This window comes from Odocoileus virginianus, chromosome 13 (genome assembly GCF_023699985.2).
Source record: "Odocoileus virginianus isolate 20LAN1187 ecotype Illinois chromosome 13, Ovbor_1.2, whole genome shotgun sequence".
Classification (NCBI taxonomy): domain Eukaryota; kingdom Metazoa; phylum Chordata; class Mammalia; order Artiodactyla; family Cervidae; genus Odocoileus; species Odocoileus virginianus.
In genome coordinates, this window is record NC_069686.1 from 20,534,570 (window position 1) to 20,559,374 (window position 24,805).

The following is a 24,805-nucleotide window of genomic DNA, read 5'->3' on the forward strand; positions in this document are numbered from 1 at the left end:
TTTTAACCATGGATGGTTGTTCCATGAATTTATTATTACTTTAAGGGTTATAAATCAGGTATTTAAAAATTTTACTATTCCATCCACATTTATTAGCTCAAGTTCTCTAAAGAAGAAATTATCAGCTGTTTTGTTACTCTGAAATACAACTCTGCAGATTAAGTGTTGATTCTTTCTTTCCCTTTTCAATTTTCAGAGAAGTAAGTTGGTGACCAGTGAGCATTAAGTTTTTGCTTTGTTTTGTTTTTACTATTAAACTCATGGATTTTTACATATTAGAGTTTTAATGAGATGAAGTAATTTACTGCTTTTGGTGCTTAATTGTCCTATTTTTGGCAGTGGGAATCCTGCTAAGTCGGGTCCTTTTTTATTTTGACTTGATCCCATTCAATCTTCCACAGTGCATTTCAGACTTGTGCATTTCTTGTCTCAGACCTGGAATTGGTCTGATTCCTTTTGTGCGTGGTATTTAAAAATTACTGGGACTTCCCTGGCAGTCCAGTGGTTAAGACTTCCAAAACAGAGGGTATGGATTCCGTCTCTATTTGGGGAACAACGATCCCACATACCTCATGACCAAAAGACCAACACATAAAACAGATACAATATTGTAATTTAATAGACTTTTTAAAAAATTAAAATTACCACAGTGTTGGATTACCTATTCCTATTTGGCTTTTATTGCTTCTAGACCTCTTTAGTGGACAGAACTAGAAAATACAATTCTAAAGGGAAAAAAATGATATTGGTATTTTCTATTTTAACAAGATAAACTGGTTTTTACCTTTTAGATTTTATAATCACATCTCTTACACTTAAAATCTTAGTTTGTAATAGGTGACATAGTCACTTATTTCTTTATTTTATAATACTTTCAAAGTAACCATACAAATATAATTAAACATTTTATGTCCTTTTTGTTCTTAGATTATTTCCCACTAGAAATATGCAGTCATTTGTTACTGTTTCCAAATTTTGGAAATTGCTTTTCTTTATCCATTTTTATTTCATTGTGTTCATTTATAGAAAATAATGTACATGGATTCATAGTCATATAAAAATTGTATGATAAGGTACACTCACAGATGTCCTTCATGCTTGTCCTCTCCACTCTGCTCCCTCCATACTGTTCTCAATTTTCGTTAGTTTATCTTTTCATTTTTATTTTAAATGTAAGCATTTCTTTCTTGCTGGACACACAGAGTTATCAGTTTTCATACACAAAAGATAGCCTAGTGTTCTGCTTTCTTGCTATTAATGCATCTTGGAGGTCATACCATCTTTCCTTATCAGTATATAGAGATCTTCATTCATGTTACTCCATTGTATGGGGAGTGAGGAGAGTGGGAAGTCTTGCTGATGCTATTAAATAATGAAGACAGGAAATACTCTTTTTACTAGAGATTATATGTCATCACATAACTGTCATGAATCATGCCTCTCTGATAGCTTCCCTTCTGCTGGTTTGATTCTGCAGTAGATCTGTTAACATGGACATATATGATGTATATGTGATGAATATGTTCTAAATTGTTTATCTGGTTGTCTTTTTCAAGCCGAACGCACGTGCCATCCTGGATACGTAAAATGTACGAATTCAACAATTTGTATTCCACATTCTTTCTTGTGTGATGGAGACAACGATTGTGGAGATATGAGTGATGAAAACCCCATTTTCTGTGGTAAGATAAACCTCCTTTGTGGTTCCAGGCATGCATGTCTTGAGCTAATATAAAGACACATGGCCTGTGTGTTTCAGCTAATTTCAATTTGTCCTCTCAAGTTGACCTTGTAAATTGATACAGTAGGCAGTTATTTAGGATGTAATTGGAGGGGCATAAGAAGTCCCTTCTCTCTGTCCCCTGGCTGGATACCTGACTCCAAATATTTCTTCCAGGAATCAGCTATAATGCATAACCTCCTATAATTAAAGGTCTTTTGTCTTCAGGAACTACAGGCAGAATTTGCAAAATAAGCCCTCATATTTATTCTCAATACATTTATAATAGCCATTAGTAACTGAAAGAATTTTTGTCTTTTTCATATGTTTGACTTTCAGAAACTTTAATTTCATATTCAGCCATTTGGTTCAATCAAATAATTTCTTATATTTATAGCTCAAATTCTTAGGCTTGATAACTTTGAAACTATTAGTGTAAATAGATGCATCCTTTAAGAATTTAGTAATGGTCACCAGGCCAGGTTACAGTCCAAGAGTAGGAGTCAGTTGTAAAAACAGCAACAAGAGGAAATAGAAAATCTAGAAAACACATCAGATCATAACCCCGGGTTATGTGAGAAAACTTTACACATAGGCAGAATCATTTATTCAAATAAGTTACAAAGACAAATAAGAGCAAAACTTTGCTAATTCTCTAGAATCATGGTCTAATGTAGCTTAAAAGGTTGTGTGTAGGGTGATTTGGTTATTTTGTTGTTTTTTCTTTTCAGTAGAATTTGTTTTGTGTTATGGCAGAAAACATAGAACCATGTTTTCTTTCATCTATAATTTGATTTCATGTATCAAAAAATAGTCTTTTTGGTATTTCTAATAGGTGTAATTCATTTTCTGAATCTCTGGAATTTAGGAAAAAAATTCTGGGAGACTAGAAAAGTATTGCTCTCCCACGTTCTTCCCTCTGGATGGAAAACTTATAAAAACTCAGGCCTCTTCCTGTCTTGGCAACTCCTACCCAGTTCAGAGATATAGGCAGGTTATTAGGAACAAGCTTGTGTGTTGCTCATGGATTTTATCTTCTTTACCTACTGCAGGCGCTAAGTCGTGTAGGAGCGATGAGTTCCATTGCACCTCTGGGCCCTGTATTCCTGCACATTGGTACTGTGATCATGAAAGAGACTGTTCTGACGGCTCTGACGAACCTCCCACTTGTGGTAAGAGAGTGAGCCAGCATGAAAAGCATTGTGATGCACCTGGCACCCCTCTTCCAACTACTTCAAATGTAAACTATGGTTCTGGCTGGGGAATGTTTGCACTCCTTGCTGATACCCCTCAGCAGATATTCATTAAAAGCCTGGTCATGTAGGGCACTGGGTAGGTTACTGGGCAGGATATGGAAGTTGCTGATGGATGCAGACGAAAAGTTGCACCTACCAAAAGTTGGTGATGCACCTACTACCTGCCTGGTTTGGGGAACTCAATTAATTGTAATTGACTCTGAATTGGAATTTCTGAATTTGGATGAGTTCTCACCCATAAGACTATGGGAGGATCCAAAGGATCTAAAGGTCATTGAGAGTATGATGTACATGCCGAGGGGGCAGGTGAGGGGCACATGTTTCTTCCTGTTCTGTGTGCCAGCTGAGGGGGTAGGGTCCCAAGGCCATCTGAGCTTCCTGAGATGTTCCAAGGACCTTCTAGTTATAATCTTGGAGGCAGCTGTGTGTTGCTTGTGTTTGAAGGCTGCAATTTACCTTTGCAAATCCTAATCTATATCCATGCACAACTTTTTTTTTAAACATAATTGTAAAAATCTGCATGTACAATCTTCTATATTGCTTTTTTGGGGGGGTCTGGCAATATTGTATGTGGGTCAGCAAACTATGGCCATGCTTGTCTTTTTTTTTTTTAAGAAGATTTTTTTGACATTGATCATTTAAAAAAGTTTTTATTGAAATTTTTACAGTATTGCTTCTGTTTTATGTTTTCTTTTTTCTTGGCCATGAGGGATGTGGGATCTTAACTCCCTGCCTAGGTATCGAACCTATACCCCCTGAATTGGAAGGTGAAGTCTTAGGGCCACCAGGGAAGTCTGTCATGCTTGTCTTTATAAAGTTTCATTAAAATGCAGCCACATTATAGTGTCAAGTAGTTGTAAAAAAGAACATATGGCCTGAAGCTTAAAATATATATACTGTCTGGTTAAGAGAGACTTCATACCTCATGTTGTCGTCTTCATACTCTTGTTTAATGGCTGTGTGATATTCCATTGAGTGGCTATGTGATCATTGAGTTAACTGCCTCTATTTTAAGTATTTAGATTGCTTTATTTTTTCTGGTATTACAAATATCACTGTAGTAAGTACCATCACTTTTTTTGAAGGGGTATTTTCTTTTCTTTTTTTTTTTTTCCATTTATTTTTATTAGTTGGAGGCTAATTACTTTACAGTATTGTAGTGGTTTTTGCCATACATTGACATGAATCAGCCATGGATTTACATGTGTTCCCCATCCCAATCCCCCCTCCTGCCTCCCTCTCCACCCGATCCCTCTGGGTCTTCCCAGTGCACCAGCCCCGAGCACTTGTCTCATGCATCCAACCTGGGCTGGTGATCTGTTTCACCCTTGATAATATACATGTTTTGATGCTGTTCTCTCTAAGCATCCCACCCTCGCCTTCTCCCATAGAGTCTAAAAGTCTGTTCTGTACATCTGTGTCTCTTTTTCTGTTTTGCATATAGGGTTATCATTACCATATTTCTAAATTCCATATATGTGAGTTAGTATAGTGTATTGGTGTTTATCTTTCTGGCTTACTTCACTCTGTATAATGGGCTCCAGTTGGGGTATTTTCTTAAGACCATTAGCCTAGTTTTGCAGCTGAATTCAGGCTATTTTCTATTCCTGTTTTCCCTTGGGCTGAAATTCTGTGGCTGATAGACAGTGGTAGTAGAAGCTCCTTGACAATTTCTTTTTCCCCAACACTAAAAGTTTTGTAGAAAACAAAGGGCACATAGAGTTTTAAGGAGCTGTAAAAGAAGTAGCAACTATTAGGTGAGTAGAAGGGTCTTAGAGATTATTTTAAATAATTGAACTATTGGTTCAGATATATGAAGAATAAATAGTTTCTAAACTTCTCCATGGGAACCAAAGTCATAGTATTGGCAATTAGTACCAACTATCTGACATATTAGGAGGGATTGGGGGTAGGAGGAGAAGGGGACGACAGAGGATGAGATGGCTGAGTGGCATCACTGACTCGATGGACATGAGTTTGAGTAAACTCCAGGAGTTGGTGATGGACAGGGAGGCCTGGTGTGCTGCGATTCATGGGTTCGCAAAGAGTTGGACATGACTGAGCGACAGAACTGAACTGCACTGAACTGACATATTTAGATCTGACATATTTAAGTAGAAGTAAACACACAATCTAACATTAATGGATTTTCATAATATGCAGAGGTATTTTTTTCTTCTAGTTTTATTGAGATTGACATATAGAACTGTGTAATTTAAGGTGTAGAACATAATGATTTACATACATCATGAAACGATTATCACAGTAAGTTTAGTGAACATCCAATACACAGATATTATTTTAAAGAAATAATAAGATGTATACAAAAGAGTGAAATCCCCATTCTTTCACCCTCTTACAATCCCCTCACCTCCAGACATAACTGCTATTAAGTGTGAATTCTTTATCTATATATCTTGACATATAGGGATCTTACTATATATCTTTCTGCCATTCCCCTCCCACTGTTTTTTATCCTAACAATATCTTATCAGTTAGAAAGCACACCTCTCCCTCTTGAACCTCCCTCCCATCTCCCTCCCATCCCACTCCTCTAGGTTGTTACAGAGCCTCTGTTTGAGTTCCCTGAGTTATATAGCAAATTCCCATTGGCTGTCTCTTTTATATATGGTAATAGAAAACAACAAAATTCTGTAAAGCAATTGTCCTTCAATTAAAAAATAAATTAATAATAAAAAAAGAAAATACACCTCAATCTTACCTTTTTGCACTGCTGAATATTGCTGAAAATATGGATGTTCCATGTGTTTCTATCCCTTTCCCAGCTGATGAGCGTTTAGGTTGTTCCCATTTTTTCCTTGTAAGATTTAATGCTGGAATGAACATCCTGTGTATGTGGGAAGGCTAGGTCTCTGGGAGTAGGTTTCCTGTGTCAAAGCCTTTCAAAGGCTGTAGCGATACATACTCTATTCTTACCAGCTCGTGAAAGTTCACGTTTCTCCTTATTGTTATCATTGTGCTGTATCTTAGGCTAATTCTGAGGGATCTCTGGGATTCTGGGCATATGGCAACTTGATTCGTTACCATGTGGGATATGAGTAAAGAATTCTACTTGGGGTTCTAGGAAGCCCTTACTATAGTATGTTTCTCTCAAGATTCCTGACTGTACGTGACTCTTCTCACCAAGGGTGCTTTTTCTTTTTTTTTTTCAGAGTTTTCTCAGTCAACATGCGCCAGTGATTATTTCAAGTGTGACAATAACCGGTGCATCCCAATGATGTGGGTCTGTGATGGTGATAATGACTGTGGAGACTTGAGTGATGAGGATGAAAGACAAAACTGCAGTAAGTGCAAACAATTAATTCCTCTATAGAGTCATATTTCAGGGCAACAGTAGCTTTATTTTTCTGTCTTTGGAGAATATGGTTGTCAGACAGGCTCTTCTTTATTGAAAGTACATGGATAGAATGTTATCTTTATTTTTCTGCTCAGGAATGTTTTATATTATCTATATAAATGCTTTTAAATGATGAAAAATGATTTTAATGTTTTTTTTTTCCTGTTGCATTTTGGTCATGGAAATAATGTCCTACATTTCTAGAACAGATAAAGAGAACTCAGCTGGCCACTCTTAATAGCAGCTTTAATAGTGTTGCAATTAACAGTGCCTCTAGTCTTATCCATTATACTAGAGTTGTTATGGGGGGGCAGGGGTCATTCTTTGAAGTGAATTATGGAACAGACTATGAAACAACATTTCCCATTACCAACAGAGCATAGAACTCTAAATTCAGGTGTCTTATAGTATCTTTCCATGGTAAGATAATAAAAACAATGACTCCATGATCTCTGCATTTGATTGTTACCTCATATGTCCATGACTTTGGTGGTGGCCCTATTTCTCCATATCCTCTATGAAATGGGTTGGCAGCTGCACAAATGTAGACTGTAGTGTGTCCTTTTCTCCCGTATCTCTTCTTCAAGAACCCCTTCCTTTTGTCTCCTCTTCACCCTCAGATAAAATATTTCTATTCTATTCTTCATAGTTTCATGATTACATGTTACCATTTTAGCTCTTTCCTAAAGTGTCATGGTTTCTGTCAACTCTTATTAACAAGCACTCCTCCTATATATCTAGGAAACAAGCCCTAGCTTTTTAGAAAATTCTGTGACTTTTGCTATCTAGCTAACCATTGTGAGCTTCACTTTTCTCATAAAACTGGCATAAAAATGCCTATCTCACATTGTGTTTGTGTGATTATACTTTATAAAATTAAAAAAAATTACCAAATGTATGGGATTTTTAGTATCCAATTAATAAAATGCAAGTAGTTTTCTATATCTCTAAGGGGAAAAATATGACCTTACATTAATTTTATGGAAATTAAATTATGAGGTGTTTATCTTTACTTTTTACTTCTGAAAAAAATTCAAGGTCCAAAGCATTTAAAATGAAAATTTGGGAGAGTAATTTGTCTTCCTATTTTCCCTTCATTTCCTTTCATCCCTCAGACTATTATGTAATGTAAAGCAAGATAAATATTGATTCAAAATGAACTTGACTGCTGGAATGAGCTCTCATATGATTCCTGGTTCTCTTTGTGCTTTAGCTTCAGAGGATCGCAACTGCTCAAGTTCTGAGTTTGCCTGTGCAGCTAGTGTGCCTCCACACAGAGGGTGTATCCCTAGGTCGTGGGTTTGTGATGGCGAAGCGGATTGCTTTGATGCCTCTGATGAGCACCAGAACTGCACCAGGAGATCCTGCCTCGGAACGGAGTTCGTCTGTAACAATGGCTTGTGTATCCCCAACCAGTTCAGGTGAATTAGGGATAAAAGATTTATCAACAAACCTCAAACATCCATGAGGCAGGGCTGGGGCCCATGATACTTTTCATGGCCTCTGAAAATGTTTGGACTTCTTTTAAAATCAAAAGAAAAAAAATAAAGAGAACTTTCAGGTCAAAGAAATTTAACTACTAAATAATAATATATATGCCTTTATACCAATGTAGTCCTTAAATATAATTTTAAATATTTTTATGGAGGAAGGGGCCCATGAAGGCAGAAGTGCCTGGGATCAATGAAGGTCATAATGTGACCTTGCCCAGAGGATCAGAGAGATGAGTGAAGTGGGCTTGCTAGAAGGAAATTCTTTCTTGAGGCAGCTGACGCTCAGGGTTTGCCACTTGGAATAGAGGCATGGGCATAAGAAATACTTCATTCAGTTCTTTCTGCTATAAGAAAAATAACAGTGTGAGCAGGATGATAAGTGGGACTGCGCACTGTGGCTCAGGGTCAGCCTGACAACAGAGACTGTGGGCGTGTGCTCCAGCTAGTCAGCATCATGTGTTGGGAGAGGAGTTGGGGATCTGCACTTTCACCTGAAATATTCTGATTTTAAGTGGTACTGGGTCTCATGACACAGGTGTGACCGGAACAACGACTGTGGTGACTACAGTGATGAGAGGGGCTGTGTATACCCTGCCTGCGACAAGACCCTTTTTACATGTCAGAATGGACTCTGCATTAATAAGGCCTATGTCTGTGATGGGGACAATGACTGTAGAGATAACTCGGATGAGCTCGAGCACCTGTGTCACACCCCGGAAACCACATGTCCCCCTCATCAGTTCAGGTGTGACAATGGGAACTGCATTGAGATGGTGAAAGTCTGTAACAACTTCCCTGACTGTTCAGACCGCAGTGATGAGAAAGGATGTGGTGAGTATAATGGAAGATTAGGGAAACGGAAACGGGGGGGACTGAACGTGGATTCTCAACCCTTTCTGACTTAGTAGGACCTTTCAGTTGGTTCTCTAAGTAGCACACTGCCAGAAAATTACTATTGTTTGTCTATCAAAAAGCAAGGATTTCTTGGTCTATGAGGTCAGTCACACACATTTTTTGGACTAATCATCAGTTAGCCATTCATTATAGAGAACAGGAGATAAACAAATTAACGCCATCCTATCTAAGAGCAGACAGTGCTGATCTTGCAATGACTTGTTGCTTTAACTACCCCTCTGCTACATTCCTTAATCTGTTCTTAATTTTCATCCTCAGGTGACTAAAGGGGAGAGTTTAACTGGAAGTCCCCTCTCCCCCCGCCCCACCCCCACCCCTAACCCCACCCTGGTTGTATTAGTTGTTAAAACCATTGGTGAAGGATCAAGGAAGGAAGTTGAATAAGAGTGACTTTTGAATAATGTAGGGCCTTTAGAAATCTCTTCTTATTTGTCCCTGTTTATTTGTCTTTTTTAGCATGATTCATTAAGAACTTGGGTCTGTCCAAACCCAACCAAACAAAAAGAACTGCCTCTGTCCAGTGGGAAGGCTGACTTTTTTGACCATTATGGTGGATCCATTACTGACAACTTAGGTTCTCTGATAACTGTCTTTTACCCACAGGCGTTAATGAGTGCAATGACCCTACACTCAGTGGTTGTAGCCAAAACTGCACAGATACCTTAACCAGTTTCTATTGTTCTTGTAACCCTGGTTACAAGCTGTTGTCGGACAAGAGGACTTGTGTTGATATTGATGAATGCAAGGAGACGCCCTTCGTCTGCAGCCAAACATGTGAGAACTTACCTGGCACTTACATCTGCAAATGTGCCCCAGGCTACATCCGTGAGCCAGATGGAAAGACCTGCCGGCAGAACAGTAACATCAAGCCTGATCTCATTTTTAGCAACCGTTACTATTTGAGAAATCTAACTATCGATGGCCATTTATACTCCCTCATCTTGCAAGGACTGGGTAATGTTGTGGCACTGGACTTTGACCGAGTGGAAAAGAGATTGTACTGGCTTGATATAGAGAATAAAGTCATTGAGAGAATGTTTGTGAATCAGACAAACAGGGAGACAGTCCTAAAGCACAATCTACCAGGTGCGGAAAGTCTGGCTATCGACTGGGTTACCAGGTAAGAAAAAAAGCTTTTTAAAAGTGAACAAGTTTTTGTTTTTTAAAAAGTGTTCTAGCCCTGCTTTCATCTTAATAGGGAATTGATCTTTCAAAGTTGGGTTACCAGGTGGAAACATTTTAATGCTTCTGCATATTTTGTTTTTGATGATGTTGTTGCTGTTTTCTGCTGTGTACCTAATAATCAAATGGGATACCACAGAATCTAAAATCTAGTGATTTTTAAGAATATATGATATGAATTTTATGGGGAAGGGCATCACAAAGGAAGAAAGAGCTCTGTTATTACTGGAGGTTTGTGAAGGGATGATTCATGCTTTGGTTGGTGCATTCAGTCATTTAAAGCTGTTGCCTAAGTGTGGTGCTATTCTAGGGACTAGGGTTTGGAGGTAAACAAGACAGACACAGCCTCTGCTTTCCTGGAACTCACAGGCTACTTACTATGCTGCTGCTGCTCTGTCGCTTCAGTTGTGTCCAACCCCGTGCGACCCCATAGACGGCAGCCCACCAGGCTTTGCCATCCCTGGGATTCTCCAGGCAGGAACACTGGAGTGGGTTGCCATTGCCTTCTCCAACTTACAGTGCTAGTCATTCCCAACTTGGCCTGGTTATAAATTAAAGAATGGCTAACTTGAAAGTCTGAGCATCTTTATGGTAGACAGTGGTATATTAATTCAACTCTACCAGTTCAATCACACTTCTTCACATCTCTATTGAATCAGAAACTTGGCTTTGTGGTTGACAGGAAGATGCATGCACTTAGGCTGCAAATATTATTGCTTTGGTCACCCCAGACCCACAGAGGATGCTTCCACATCTTTTCTGTTTGACTGTCTTAAGAGTAAAGATGGGGGATGGAGAATTGGCTTCCTAGTTCTAGTTGAATAATAGCCTGCCTGCCATAGGTGCTCCAAAACTGCCTGCAGAATAATCAATAAAATATTGATGTGAATACAAATATTTTATATATAGTGACTCTGTGGGGTGTCAAAAAGCATAGCAACTAATGATTTGCAGGAACAGAACTAACCATGGTACCTCTTCTTATCTTGTCCTTTGTTTCAATGCAGGGAAAGATAATATTTTAACCTTGATATTGTCATTCAGCCCTCTCTCCCCAAAACTGGTAGGGTGATATTTTCCTCTGGACTTTAGGTGCTTTCCTCTTGTTCTAGGCATGTGCTTGACCAGGGGAAAGAATTAGATACATGTGTGGTAGTCAGGAAGATGGAGCAAAAAAGTCTAGAGTGATTGTAGGATAAAATATCTTATGACTGAAGCATTTCCTCAGATGTTCAAGAAAGATCCCAACCAGATTAAACATTCCTTAAAACACAAGGCAGAATAGAACCCAGTCACATTTAGGCTTATAGGGGACAGTTCTAAGATACAATTACTTGGAAATTTGAAATAATCTTCCCAGTATTGATAAAGATGTCCACAATAAACTCAAAGATGTTTGGTTGCCAAAGCCTGTAAACTTGATATACTAGTTTTTCGAAGCACAGTGCAAAATTTCACAGTGGAAAATTGGACTGGCTGTCAGTCCTCTTAATTTTTCCCTCTGTGGGGATGGAGTGCCTTCTCCATATTCTGTTCACAGGTCAGTGTTTTGATTGTTGAATAAAGAGGAATTAGTGAGTTGGCAGTAAGCTCCAAAGAGTAGACTGCCCTATGGGATAGCCAGTCTTCAATTAATTCCTGCTCTAGCTCTTACTAACCTGTGGGCCTCAGCAGCCTAATCAAGAAAATAAGAGTAACAGTAGAACTTACTTTGGCAGTTGTGATCTTAGCCCTTAGCCCAGGGCCTGGCATTGAATATGTGCGTGTTCAGTCGCTAAGTTGTATCCTACTCTTTGCAACCCTATGGTTTTCCCAGTAAGCATACTGGATTGAGTTTTCATTTCCTCCTCCAGTGGATCTTCCAGACCCAGGGATCAAACCCAAGTCTCCTGTATCTCCTGCATTGGCAGGAAGATTCTTTACCACTGAGTCCCCCGGGAAGCCTGGCATTGAATAGATAGCTACTATTATTGTTGCTATTATTACCCTGTACAGTGATAGAATCCAGAGTTGTGGCCATCTCAGTCATCAGTACTCACCCAAATGAGCAAGGCTTGTACATTTTTGCATACTCCTTTCCTCATCCACAAGCCTAAGAAGGTACTACTGTCCTAACAATTATTCTGACACCTAGTATGATTGGATCATATTTACCTCTGGCAAGGAGACATTGGAGCTTTTGGAAGAGAATCATTTCAGTGGAAATTGACTATCAGACATTCTAGGAGTACTGAGCTTTGGAAGGTTATGGATACTTTAAGAATGGTGATTTGATTAAATGAAATTTGGCACAGGTTAAGAAAGTCATTTTGCCAGCCTAGTGGGACAAGGCTAGGGAGTCATCAGGTTTTTCTTTATCTTAAGGATGCCAGCATTCAGAATTCCCTTTTGCAGTCTCAAGGCTGCACTTGAGACAAGATTCCTTGACTCCACATATAAACTGTAGTTCATGATACTTATTGATTGCTCTCATTTCTGCTTCCTTGCTCCTGTAAAGCCTGAATCATTACCTGGAAAGATGCCTTTTGTTGTATGAAGCAAGTAAAGCCAAAATCCTTCTGTGGCTTCACAATTCCCTACTGTAAGGTGACATCGCCTTGCAATAGGAAAACAAACACACATTATTGCATCTATTTTTGCCTCATTGCAGGAAGGTCAAGTGTTTTCCTCTTGTCATTGTTTGCCTGGGGGAAAAGTGCTTGGATAGGAAATTGTGTGGCTAAATGTACATTGCTTTACAAGTAAAATGGCTCTAACTCCTGCTTCTCCATTTGCAGAAAGCTCTATTGGGTGGATTCCTACCTGAATTGCCTTTCTGTCTCTGACCTCAGTGGTCGATACCGCCGCAAGTTGGCTGAGCACTGTGTGGATGCCAACAACACCTTCTGCTTTGAGAACCCTAGAGGACTTGCACTTCACCCTCGATATGGGTATTGTCTTCCTGTAATCTCAGGCTCTTCTTTTACGCCCTTCTTCCACCTCTGTTACCAAAAAGGCTGTTCACGTAGTGATCTCAAGGCCAGTATCTTGCTGGAATTTGTCTTCTGCTTTTTCTACCCGGTAAATTGATTAGTATAATGGCTGGAAGCATGACTTGTTCAAATAATATTCATATGCTATTTTCTTTGCCATGACACATCACTTCACTTATAAAGTTACATATTTTGGCTGCATGCAAGTAAATCATGGTTAAGAAAACAACAACCCACCTTTACTGGATTTTCCATGTCAAATCTACTGAAATCTCTAGTTTATCATGTTCATTCCTGAGCATTTCCTACACATTATCCCCTTTTACGTTCCTTTCTGTTCTCTTTCCTTTATGAAATGCTCTGTAGGATGTAAATTCTGTTTCTCTAGTTGGAGAAATCTTGTGTCTTTGCCATTGAGTTCCTCTGGCTTCAGGGACTGACTTGTTGTGTTTGTTCCAACAGGCACGTCTACTGGGCAGACTGGGGTGACCGAGCGTACATTGGGAGAGTAGGCATGGACGGAACCCTCAAGTCTCTGATTATCTCTACCAAGATCATGTGGCCCAATGGACTCGCCATTGATTACACCAATGATCTACTCTACTGGGCAGACGCCCACCTGGGTTACATTGAGTACGTACATAGAAAAGAATAAAGCAAACTGCATAACTCTTCATTCCAAACACCAGGGTTTGTGTGTGTATTATTCCTAGGCAGCTTCTAATTGGCCTGTTTGTTGAAAGTCACTCTGAGGTCGCTTCTAACTAAAGTGCCTATAGGCAGTTTGCCAAGCTCTGAGGCATGGTACAAGAAAAAGAGTGTGAACTTTGAAGCCATCCAGATCACAGTTTTGTCTTGGTGCTTTTACTTCTTACACTCCTAAAAAAGGAGCTAGTAATCTCTCCCCTATGGTAGTCAGCCTAGTGCTCAACTCATCTTAATTTCCTTATCCTTTTACTTTGCCCTTCCCTTCCAAATATGTGATAAATAGACTTGGAAACATTATACTGTTCAATGAAGAATACTCCTTGTAAAAAAGGTAATACAAATTGTTGGCCAAGCAATATGTGTTTATTTCGGAGACATTGCTAATTATGGCATAGTTAGACGATGGTAATGTCTTCTGGGTATTTATGAATTAGTACTCAGATACACAGCCTATTGCATGCAGAAAACAAGATCTTTAAAAATTGTGTCATTCTGTTAAATTTATCTTGAAAAAAATTTCACTTGAGAAAAAATACTCATAAAAGTGTCTGAGTTCACTATGTAGAGATCATGCAAGAACTGAGAGAAGAGATCAAGACTGCTTTCTGGTTTATGAATTTTTAAAAAGGAAACAGATAATGACTATGTTCTGGTCATTTGTCTGCAGTCTTAGCAACAGAGATCCAGAAGGTTGACCTCTGGTTTTCCTATGCCTTCTTTAAGTTTTCATAAATTAAGATATTTTGGAAAATTTTCTGACATCCCATGGCTAATGTTATCAACTTTTTTAGTTGCTAGATCATTCCACCTTTTGTGGGAGTTTTAGGGTCTGTGCCCAGATTTTTAAATATTAAAGTAACAATATTCTGACATAATTTCCTAGCCGAATTCCACGATATCAGTATCTCTAGAAGGTAGCACTTTCTTCATTGATTTGTTAGCTCCTCTGTCCTTAAAGGCATTAGAGGAGAGGCCTGATCTTCACTGAGTCACTGTTTCTTCCTCTGACCCTAGGTACTCTGATTTGGAGGGCCGCCATCGGCACACGGTTTACGAAACCGGCACGCTGTCTCACCCCTTTGCTATTACCGTTTTTGAAGACACCATTTATTGGACAGATTGGAATACAAAGACAGTTGAAAAGGGAAACAAATACAATGGGTCAAATAGAGTGGTGCTGTTGAACGTAACACACAGGCCGTATGACATCCATGTGTATCATCCTTACAGGCAGCCAATTGGTGAGTAGTTGATTCAGAAGTTTTTGCACAGTTACTTTAGGGTCTTGTCCATGTTGCTGTTGTTTTTAAAAAATTTTTTTAATCATTAGTATCATAATTTATACCAGAAATGGTGTTACTTGTTAATGTTTTCTATGAAACAAATGTTAAGAGTTGAGGGGATGGAAGTTAAAGGTATAGAGTTTATTCCCCTCTTTCTGGAAAAGGCTGCTGATGATTCTTTTTCACAGTACCTGCTATAATCTTAAAGATTTTGGTTTTTTTGTTTAAATAAGAATCAACAGTTGTTATCTGTTGCCTTGACATTTCAGTCCTACTTAAGAAAGCACCTTTGAAAAATAAAGACTTTCCTGTATAAGCACAATTAATTATAACATTTAAGAAATGTATTACAATCACATGGATGTATTTATAAGAATCATTTCTTTACTAAGATCAATCTACTGAAATAATTAAAAGAAATGCTTAAAGGAAAGTTATAGTAACCATAAAATATCATTTATTAAATGGCTATTTGCATTTGATATCTAGCCAGGATCTGGAATATTCTTTCAGGATAGAGTGGATTTTGTGGGCCTGCTAGGTCATGTTGTCTTAATAAACTTGGAAGTTAGGAAACATATGATAAGCATAATTTATCATAAACATATGATAAACTTGGAAGTTAGGAAATATGAGAACTGGCAAACTATTTTTTTCTGGAAGGTAATATTCTTCATATTATTTAGAAGAAGTTCAAATTGATCTTTACCTCTGAGTGGCAGCCCAGAAAATTAGTATAGATGTTGCCCAGTTTATCTGTCAACTTGATTCTGGGCCAACTTCTGTTGCCTGTATTCTTAGGATGAGAGAATATAGCATCTGTTGGAAAGTAAAACTTTAACTTAGGTTCTGGGTGCATGGAGGTAAGCTGAACTTCCCACTTGCTCTTCAAGAACTTTCTCTTTTAATGCAATGTGGGATCTAGTTCCTTAAACAAGAATCAAACCTGTGCCCCCTGCACTGGGAGTGTGGAGTCTTAACCACGGACCACCAGGGAACTTTGAGAGATCTTTTCTAGCAGTGAGTAAGCCTCACTTATGCACATACATCAGTTTACAGTATCAGCAACAGGGTTGCTAACATAGCTCTACCATATGTCTTCTTTATGAACTTTTTGAAAAAGCATGTATCTAGGGTAATGATTTTTTTACTAAGAGGTGATGAGTTTTATGTGGCAAGTAATCAGTTCGTCCATGCTTTAAGTGAATGAACATATATTTTCTCCCTTCTTTCGCTAGTGGCTAATCCCTGTGGTACGAACAATGGTGGCTGTTCTCATCTCTGCCTCATCAAAGAAGGAGGTGCTGGATTCACTTGCGAGTGTCCAGACAATTTCTATACCGTCCAGCGTGGTCACAGCACCCAGTGCCTGCCCATGTGCTCTAGCACCCAATTCCTCTGTGCCAACAGTGAAATGTAAGGCTTGCTCCTCCCTCTCCCCACTGCCTCCCCAGCCTTTGGACACACATTAAACTTCAAGGCCCCTGGGGATTAGAGTTTTCTAATGAACAAGATTTTGGCTAATTAACATGGCTCATTTGGGATGCACCAAGACTATCTCCAACTGTCCAACTTCAGTCTGAAGTCTCCAACTTCAGATAATTTCTTCCATGAAAGGAGGCATTTTGGGAACCAAACAGTTACACCCAGGCATGCAAATTTTCATATCTGTAACAAGGAAGCAAACTGTGTGTGTTTTATTTCTAATGAATTGCCCAAAGTCTCAGGGTCAAGAATGTACATAAGTGTACACTGAGAAACGGCCCTTAGGAACGATAGAATGTCCCCACCTTTTTCAAACACATGCTGGCCTAGCTCCTCAGTTAACTATGCTAGAGGATCGAGGGTCACACAAATCTATTTTTGATCATTTGTATTTGTTATGAAACACAGTCACAGATTATTTCCCTCACAGTGGGTACCCCTTGATGACTAGGGGTTCAGAGTCAGAGAGTGAGATTAAGAGGAGGTGTTATGCAAACCATAGCATCTAAGATTCAGTGGCCGATTATTTTGATGACTGAGTAAAGAATCCTAGATTAGGAATCTAGCATACCCCATCACGATGTAGACTCTCAACAAATGGTAGTGCCTCCAGCTTCCCAGCCCATAGCCTAATATCATCTCTTCCTCTGACTGATAGCTCTAACCATCCATCCGTTACCCAGAACCACAGCTCTGAACACACACTTCACTGTTGGCTGTGGCAGGAATTTGGTCATCATGCTCAAAGCACTTTTTCAGCATGTGGTAGGTCTTAACACACCTGTTCTATCTAACCTAGTTATGTTTTCTCTGAAGATTATGCCACAGTAACAAAGATTGAATTGGTCCTCTCCTTGGGCCATGATAAAATGCTTGCATATCATTGCTTGAAATTCAGCTTTGTCTTCTTCTCTCTGGATGGTCATTGCCTGCTCCTCTAACTGCCTGTCGCTTTGCTAAGAGAAGTGCTGTTTCCTTTGTGCAGGTGTATTCCTATCTGGTGGAAATGTGACGGGCGGAGAGACTGCTTGGATGGTTCTGATGAACCTGTCACTTGCCCGCAGCGCTTCTGCGCATTAGGAATGTTCCAGTGCAGTGATGGCAACTGCACCAACTCACACTCTCTGTGCAATTTGCGTCAGGATTGCCCTGATGGGTCCGATGAAGACCCTGTGCTTTGTGGTGAGTGGAATCACTTTCTACATTCTTTGCCCACTTCTGTAGTTGATTATGTATGATCATGGTTCTGTGGGGGTTTTCTGAATGTCAAATCAAAATCTGGTCCAAAATCCTGGGGGAGGAAAAAGACAACTCAGTGTCCATCCCACATCTATAAGTTGTCTATTTTGGTGGTTCTTTGCTGTGTACTGTGTATAGAGTCTTCTTTAAGAGCTAACATTGAGGGGGAAATCAAGGATTCCCACGTTTTAAACAGGGACTCTCAGTTGTGATATTTATTTATGTCTCCAGTTTTAAAAAGCACCTTCTCAAAAAAGAAAAAAAACTCCACTAAAACCCAAAAAACAACCCTCCAAAGCAAAAGTAGCACATCAATAATAGCAACAAACATAAAGTTTGAAAACCATTGTCCAATAGGGCAACAGGTACCAGAGAAAGTGAATTTAGTAGGCTGTCAATCCTCATCCTCTAATGTTACACGCAAAAAAAAGGTCTTTAAGAATGTAGGAGATGGTAATAGTCAATGGATTATCGGCCCGTTGTTACTGGTTAATAAGTGCATTAGGCCATAAATCCTCTAAAAGGAAAGTATAGCGGAGTTCTACAGGGTCCATTCGTGTAAGTTAGGGGCTTCTGTTCCTGAAGCCTTCCCAGCTGATGACCAAATGCCACCGCTTGCAGAGCATCACCAGTGTGAACCCTACGAGTGGCAGTGCGCCAACAAGCGCTGCATCCCGGAGTTCTGGCAGTGCGACATGGAGGACGACTGCGACGACAACTCGGACGAGGACAGCGCCCACTGCGCCGGCAGGACCTGCCCGCCTGGCTACTTCAAGTGCGCCAACGGCCGCTGCATCCCTCAGATATGGAAGTGCGACGTAGACAACGACTGCGGAGACTTCTCGGACGAGCCCTTGCAGGAATGCTGTGAGTTCTGTGTGCGGGTCTGAGAGCAGCTCCGCGCGGCGGGAGAGAGTGCGGAGCCCCGCCTGCAGCCCTGGGGCGGCTCCCTCTTCGCTCTCCCCGGGAATGCGGAGGAGAGCCCACGCTCGGCCTGCGGCTCGAACCACACCCCTGGGTCTCAAATGGCGGATTCCTGGTCTCTGCCCACGGGATGTCTGACTACAGAATATGATAAAAGAACTTACATTTTTATCTCGCACCTTCTGTTTTGAGCCTCAGAGAAAGCTGGTGAGAGACAGCGAAGGTGAATGAGGGACCTGAACCTCATGTGAAGTGATTTTTTTTTTTTAACTTCAAACCCAATAAAAAAATGTACCAGGGTACCGTTTCCCCCATCCCACCCCATTCCCCACCAACAGTCTGACCACAACACAAACAAGTGGTAATGACGTGTTGAGAAAACCTAAGGTCTCGATCTTTCTACTCTGAGTGAACAAATGATAGCTAAAGGAGACACAGGCTTCCCAGGTGACTCCGTGGTGAAGCACCCACCTGCCAATGCAGGAGACGCGAGAAATTCAGGTTCGATCCCTGAGTTGGGAAGATACCCTGGAGTAGGAACTGGCAACCCACTCCAGTAGTCTTGCCTGGAAAATTCCTTGGGCAGAGAAGCCTGGTGGGCTACAGTCCATGGGGCTTGCAGAGACTCAGTCACACGACTGAGCAACTCAGCACAAAAGAGACACAGTTGCCAAACAGACAGAGTCTGGTTGGTTGATAACACGGTCACTGTGGAAAGGTGTCTTTGGTTTCCTGGCAGGACCACGACTTACAGGTCGTACTTTGCTCCCTCCTGTCTTTTCAGTGGGCCCCTCCTATCGCTGCAATAACTATACAGAATTCAGCTGCAAAACAAACTACCGCTGCATCCCGAAGTGGGCTGTGTGCAACGGTGTCAACGACTGCAGGGACAACAGTGATGAGCAGGACTGTGGTAGGAGGGGCGGCAGGGGATGGGGGAAGGATGAGCAAATTACTCGGAGGGGAGGCTGGGTTTCCCATGTCATCCTTCCTTTGTTTGCCTCTAATAACATGTTGCATTTTATAGTGACTTTATAGGAATCCCAGCATTTTACAGGGGTACTGGGAGGTTCATTTATATCATCTTAAATGAAATCTTTCCCCAAATGTGAAGATATTAGGAATTTGTGTAACTTCTCCCAAATGGGAAATTCTTATTTTACATTTGACAAGTTTGTCTTATCTTACAGATTGATTGAAATGGATGGGAGGGAGGAGGTAGAGAAAAGATTTGATATGTATCTCTAAAAAGGATATTTCAGAATCAGAATATTTCTTATTTGGAGGTTTTGATATTTCGAATGTCTCTCTGACCTTCCACATCTTTTGTGTTTGGCAATATAGAAAGAATCTATGGACAAAAGGCCAAATGAATTAATGGAATTTTCCAAGATTAGGCATATTCTCTAGCTTAAAAACAAAGTGTGTGTTGGGTTTGGTAGGAAGAGAGGTAGGAAAGATAATGAGTTATTTTAATAACACTGAATCTAATCACCTAAAGACAATGTAATGGACATGTTTTGTTTGCTGGCAGCATCACTTAATTTTCCTTTCCAGGCCTTTGTTGCAAATTACAAGCCAGGGACCAAATCATTTTTTGAACTGTTTCTACAAAAGAGAATGGATTTAGTTTCAAATAATAGGATAGGTTCAGTTTAGCCTAAAGAGGAGTGTTGACAGTGAATGTGACTGGCATTCCTCTTTCTGGGACTTTCAAGACTATGGTAGCATAAACCTCAGACCATCTCACAAGAGCCAGTACTGCTTTGGCATTCCTTGCCCATGGGCTTCTGAAGTATTTGCAATGACTGATTTGCAGAGTCGATGACATGCAAACCTTCTGGGGAATTTCGGTGTACAAATCACCACTGCATCCCTCTTCGCTGGAGATGTGATGGGCAAAATGACTGTGGAGACCACTCCGATGAGGAAAACTGTGGTGAGTGTTCGGGGTCCTTCTTTCCCATGTGCCATTGGAGTGGTGATGTCTGCTCTTTGCAACTCAACTGTCAATGCCATCCTCAAAGGGTAGGATGATGGCTGTCTGATCTCTTGCTTTCTGACTGGTACATTTCTACTTTTCACCTTCTCCTTAGCAGATTGTAATCACACTCTAGGAAAAGAATATTTATGCAGGTATATCTTTTGTCTGTTAATGTATTTACACTCAACAACATCTTTTTTTCAAAAAGAACTTGAGGTGACTTACATCATTGCCTTATGATATGTATCAATTTCAGATTAACTAACATGAAATATACTCTAACTTTAGTCTCCTTTTGGAAATGAGAAAGTATGGGCTGTGGAGAGAATCAGGGTGCTGGTCTCACCTGCAATTATAGCTGAGTAAAAGCAGACTTACAGTTAAAGTGAAAAGTCTATTTTTGCAGATTGGATGGTCTGGGACTTGGGGCACAGGAGGGGCTGGGCGCAGAGGACACTTAGGCCAGTCTGCAAGCCGGCCCACTGTGTACGACTCCCGGTGCCCTCCAGTGGCCACGTGGCTTTCCTTTTCAGCCCCCCGGAAGTGCACGGAGAGCGAGTTTCGGTGTGATGATCAGAGCTGTATTCCTTCTCGATGGGTCTGTGACCAAGCCAACGACTGTGGGGACAACTCAGATGAGCGGGACTGCGGTAACTGTTTCAGCAATTTGAGGGGCTTCCCATGGAATCTTGTACTAGGGTCAGCATATTGGAGGAGAGTAGGAAATTCGGTATTCTTTCTTGGGAAATCCCACGGATAGAGGACCCTGGCGAGCTACAGTTCACAGGGTCACAAAGAGCTGGACTTGCCTTAGCCACAAAACGACAGGGACTTCCAATGTGTGTTTGTAAGGTTTTATAGAGTAAGATGATTTTTGTGTATTTGAGGTAATATATAAACCTTAGCATGACAGTACCTTCTTCTCTGTACTTTCTATGATTTATGATTACCTTAGAGCATTCTAAGCATTCTAAGAGCATCCCCAATAATAGGGGAAAATCACAAGAGAGTTTTTAAAATCTCATTTTAACTTGAGGAGAGATTGGTACCTCCATCTCCATATCTTGAATGGGGAAGGTGTAACTTTTGAGAGTTTACTCACTCACTAACCATAAGTTGTGGGTTTGTTGTGAGCCAGTCACTGAGTATGGATAGGAATGTGTTAGAATACTTACTACCCTCGATAGAGCTAGGACTTGTCTGAGAATACCAAGGCACCTTCGAAATAACATTCTTTCCTTTTCAGAGATGATGACCTGCCGTCCTGGATATTTTCAGTGTGATAGTGGGCACTGTGTTTCTGAACATTTGAAGTGCAATGGGTTGGCTGACTGTCACGATGCCTCTGATGAAGCCAATTGTCGTAAGTTTCTAGACAATTGGTATGGTTATGGCTGTTTAGACCCATTAGCCACTGCCTCTTAGATTGAAAGGTCATAGATATTTTCTATTCAGCATTCATTGATAATTATCAATTGACATGGAGCTTGAGTCATCATGTCTATATATTTAACAGTAGTCATTCAAGTACATTTCACTAATAATATTTCAAATATTATATATATATATATATATATATATAGAGAGAGAGAGAGAGAGAGAGAGAATATTATGTCTGTGGTAATGAAAGTATTTATATATTATCAACTACTCTACAAATCATTAATCAGATAAAACTTGGCAGGAAAAGAATATTCAAGCAATGAATAAATGTATTCAACCACATTGAAGTTCTAGCATTAAGCATTTTCTGAATTGTAACAAAGGGATATAAAATTGTTTAAAAGTATAAAGCCTATATGATCATTTGTATTTTAGTCTTTTTGAACCACTGAATAAATATTAACTATTGATGCTTATCTATGATGGATTTTGTTGATCATGTAGTTGCCACATCTTAAAACCTTGGTTTCCAAGAGACTTTAAATGTATGATAGGAAAAACCAGTGCTGGCACTGCTGAAAAGTTTCACTTACCTGAAAAAGAAAAAACCCAATGCTGTTCATAGAATGACTCATGTCATTAAATACTGGGCTTAGTCAATTATCCTTAAGAAACATTCCATCAGAATTTCAGATGGTTTAAGGCCACAGTACTTGTGTGGTTGAATCAGGAAAGAGCAGGCTATAATGGAACACTTTCTATTAGGAGAATTCTCTCTATAAAAGGAGAAATAGCCAACTAGCTTTCCAGAAAGTATCTTTTTCTAATAATTTGAATATGTCTTCTCCCCACTGACAGCCACCCGCTTTCCCAATGGTGCATACTGTCCAGCTACTATGTTTGAATGTAAAAATCATGTTTGTATCCATTCATCTTGGAAATGTGATGGTGATAATGACTGTGGAGATGGTTCCGATGAAGAACTTCATCTGTGCTGTGAGTGAGAGATTGAGGGGTGGTGTTGTCAATGTTTCTTATGTGGAGCATAAGTGGGGGGGGGCATTTGTACAATTTTCGTGTTGTTGAACACATGATCTGATTAGTGCACTTTCATTTGGCCTTCCTGCTTATTCTTCTACTTGGGACATGAGAAAGTTGGGCAGACATCCATAGTTTTAAACATTTTTGTGGCCTTTGAAAACAGTATCCTCAAAAGAAATTGTTGGAAAACCAACACGCATAAATAAAGGCAGGTCTGTTGTGGTCAAAGTCTGAGTTAGGGTGGAGTGTGTATCTCTCCTGCTCCACCCCACTTTCGGTGCCCCTCAGAGTACTTCTGCCAAACCCCTGGAGCTTCACAGAACCCCTTTAGGAAATATTAAAACCAGTTAATATTTAAACTCACTTCACTTTACATCATAATTCAAGCCCATCTAATTCCTTTCTGTTGTATGATGCATATTTATTTTTTAAATCAGTCAATCTCAATGTGGGTACCCATCTGAATCCCTTGGGGAAAAGTGCTTTGGAAGCACATGCTCTGGTCCCACCTCAGGCTTAGACCTATCAATGTCCAAGGACATTTTGGGTCTGGGCAAAAATATACTGAAAAAGCTCCTTAGGTTTTAATTTGGTCTCTTGGTTGGAAACTACTGATTTTAGCAAAGTGAATGAGCATAAGTTTGTTTTTTGATCATTTTGCTCCATGCCTTGAGTCATTGGAGATCTCAGGCATCATCTCTGTTACTAAGAGAGTCAGTATCACCTGGGGACCTGTTAGAAACACAGATTCATGGGCCCATCCCACATCTACCCAATCTGAATCTCTGGCAGTGGAGGGCAGCAGTCTCTGCATTAGTAAGCTGCCCACCCACCTCCCCAACCCCTCCCTCACCCACCAGGTGATTCAGATACAAGCCAATCTTAAGAATGTCACATAAGTAGAAGCCATCCAATCCTCTTGAAACTCTTAATTCTTAGTCTCATTTAGCTGTAGTTCACTTCTGAGGTTCTCATCACCTCTTCCATTCAATTTCCTAGATTCCCCACTATTAATTTTAGCCCTCACTATTCAATTTTATGATTTGACTCTAGAAAATAATATATCAGAATATTCCTTCCATCAAGAGAATTTAATTATATTATATAATTAAAATATAAATTACATTATATTTTCCCAGTGGCATCCCAGTATTTCCCTTGCCACATCTTTTCTTCTAAGGAACTAACAATAGTTTGTTTTGTTTTTCACTTGCAGAATCTTGAAAAAGACCTTAAACATGTGTAACTGTCAAATAAATCCTGGAAAAGTTGTTTCCCACTATAAGATAAAGTGCCCATAGTTAGAAAGATTGAACTTTGGGGATCCAGAGACACAGCTACATGAAAAAGTGATCAGCGCTGTTTTATAATGTTACATTTGCCTTTCACCACAAATAATCCTTGTGAAGTTCTATTAACAATACTTCCAAGAACCAACTTTTACAGCTGTTCTTTTTTTCCCTCAACCTCATTAAAAATCTCTCCTCTTGCTTCCTGTGTGTGGTACCAAGGCAGAAGGAAAATCAAACAGCCCATGTCGTCCATGGGAAAGAGGAAAACACCTGTGTGTTGAGTTCTGAATTCCTGGTACATGCATAGAGGATCGTGTCCCTGTTCCAACCAAGGGCCCTGGGTTTTACCTGTAGGTTCCTCACAGGAGCATGAGCATCAGCCAGAGATCTAACTCTGGGTAACAGAATGAGTCCGTGTTTGCTTTGAGATGTCAACTTTGAAAGTAATAGGTGAGGAAATTGAGGGAGGATATTCCATCATGGTGTAGAACTTGAATGAGAAGACTTCATTTTCTGGACTGTAGTCAGAGGGACGAACAGTGAGCTCCTGGCTGTTAGGATGAGAGTTCA

The 24,805-nt window shown here is 40.0% G+C and overlaps 1 protein-coding gene across 1 annotated transcript in view; it reads left to right on the plus strand.

The window, feature by feature from the left end:
- Positions 1-24,805, plus strand: part of LRP2 (LDL receptor related protein 2) — a 153,660-nt gene that overhangs the window by 101,763 nt on the left and 27,092 nt on the right. Inside the window, exons 45-61 of the mRNA XM_070476367.1 lie at positions 1,557-1,682; positions 2,773-2,892; positions 6,150-6,281; positions 7,548-7,755; positions 8,363-8,658; positions 9,346-9,862; positions 12,702-12,854; positions 13,359-13,529; positions 14,619-14,845; positions 16,126-16,303; positions 17,358-17,554; positions 18,233-18,478; positions 19,320-19,448; positions 20,355-20,474; positions 21,053-21,169; positions 21,766-21,882; positions 22,761-22,898. Coding sequence (XP_070332468.1) covers positions 1,557-1,682; positions 2,773-2,892; positions 6,150-6,281; positions 7,548-7,755; positions 8,363-8,658; positions 9,346-9,862; positions 12,702-12,854; positions 13,359-13,529; positions 14,619-14,845; positions 16,126-16,303; positions 17,358-17,554; positions 18,233-18,478; positions 19,320-19,448; positions 20,355-20,474; positions 21,053-21,169; positions 21,766-21,882; positions 22,761-22,898 — 3,192 coding nt within the window. The remainder of the gene's footprint in view (positions 1-1,556; positions 1,683-2,772; positions 2,893-6,149; positions 6,282-7,547; positions 7,756-8,362; positions 8,659-9,345; positions 9,863-12,701; positions 12,855-13,358; positions 13,530-14,618; positions 14,846-16,125; positions 16,304-17,357; positions 17,555-18,232; positions 18,479-19,319; positions 19,449-20,354; positions 20,475-21,052; positions 21,170-21,765; positions 21,883-22,760; positions 22,899-24,805) is intronic.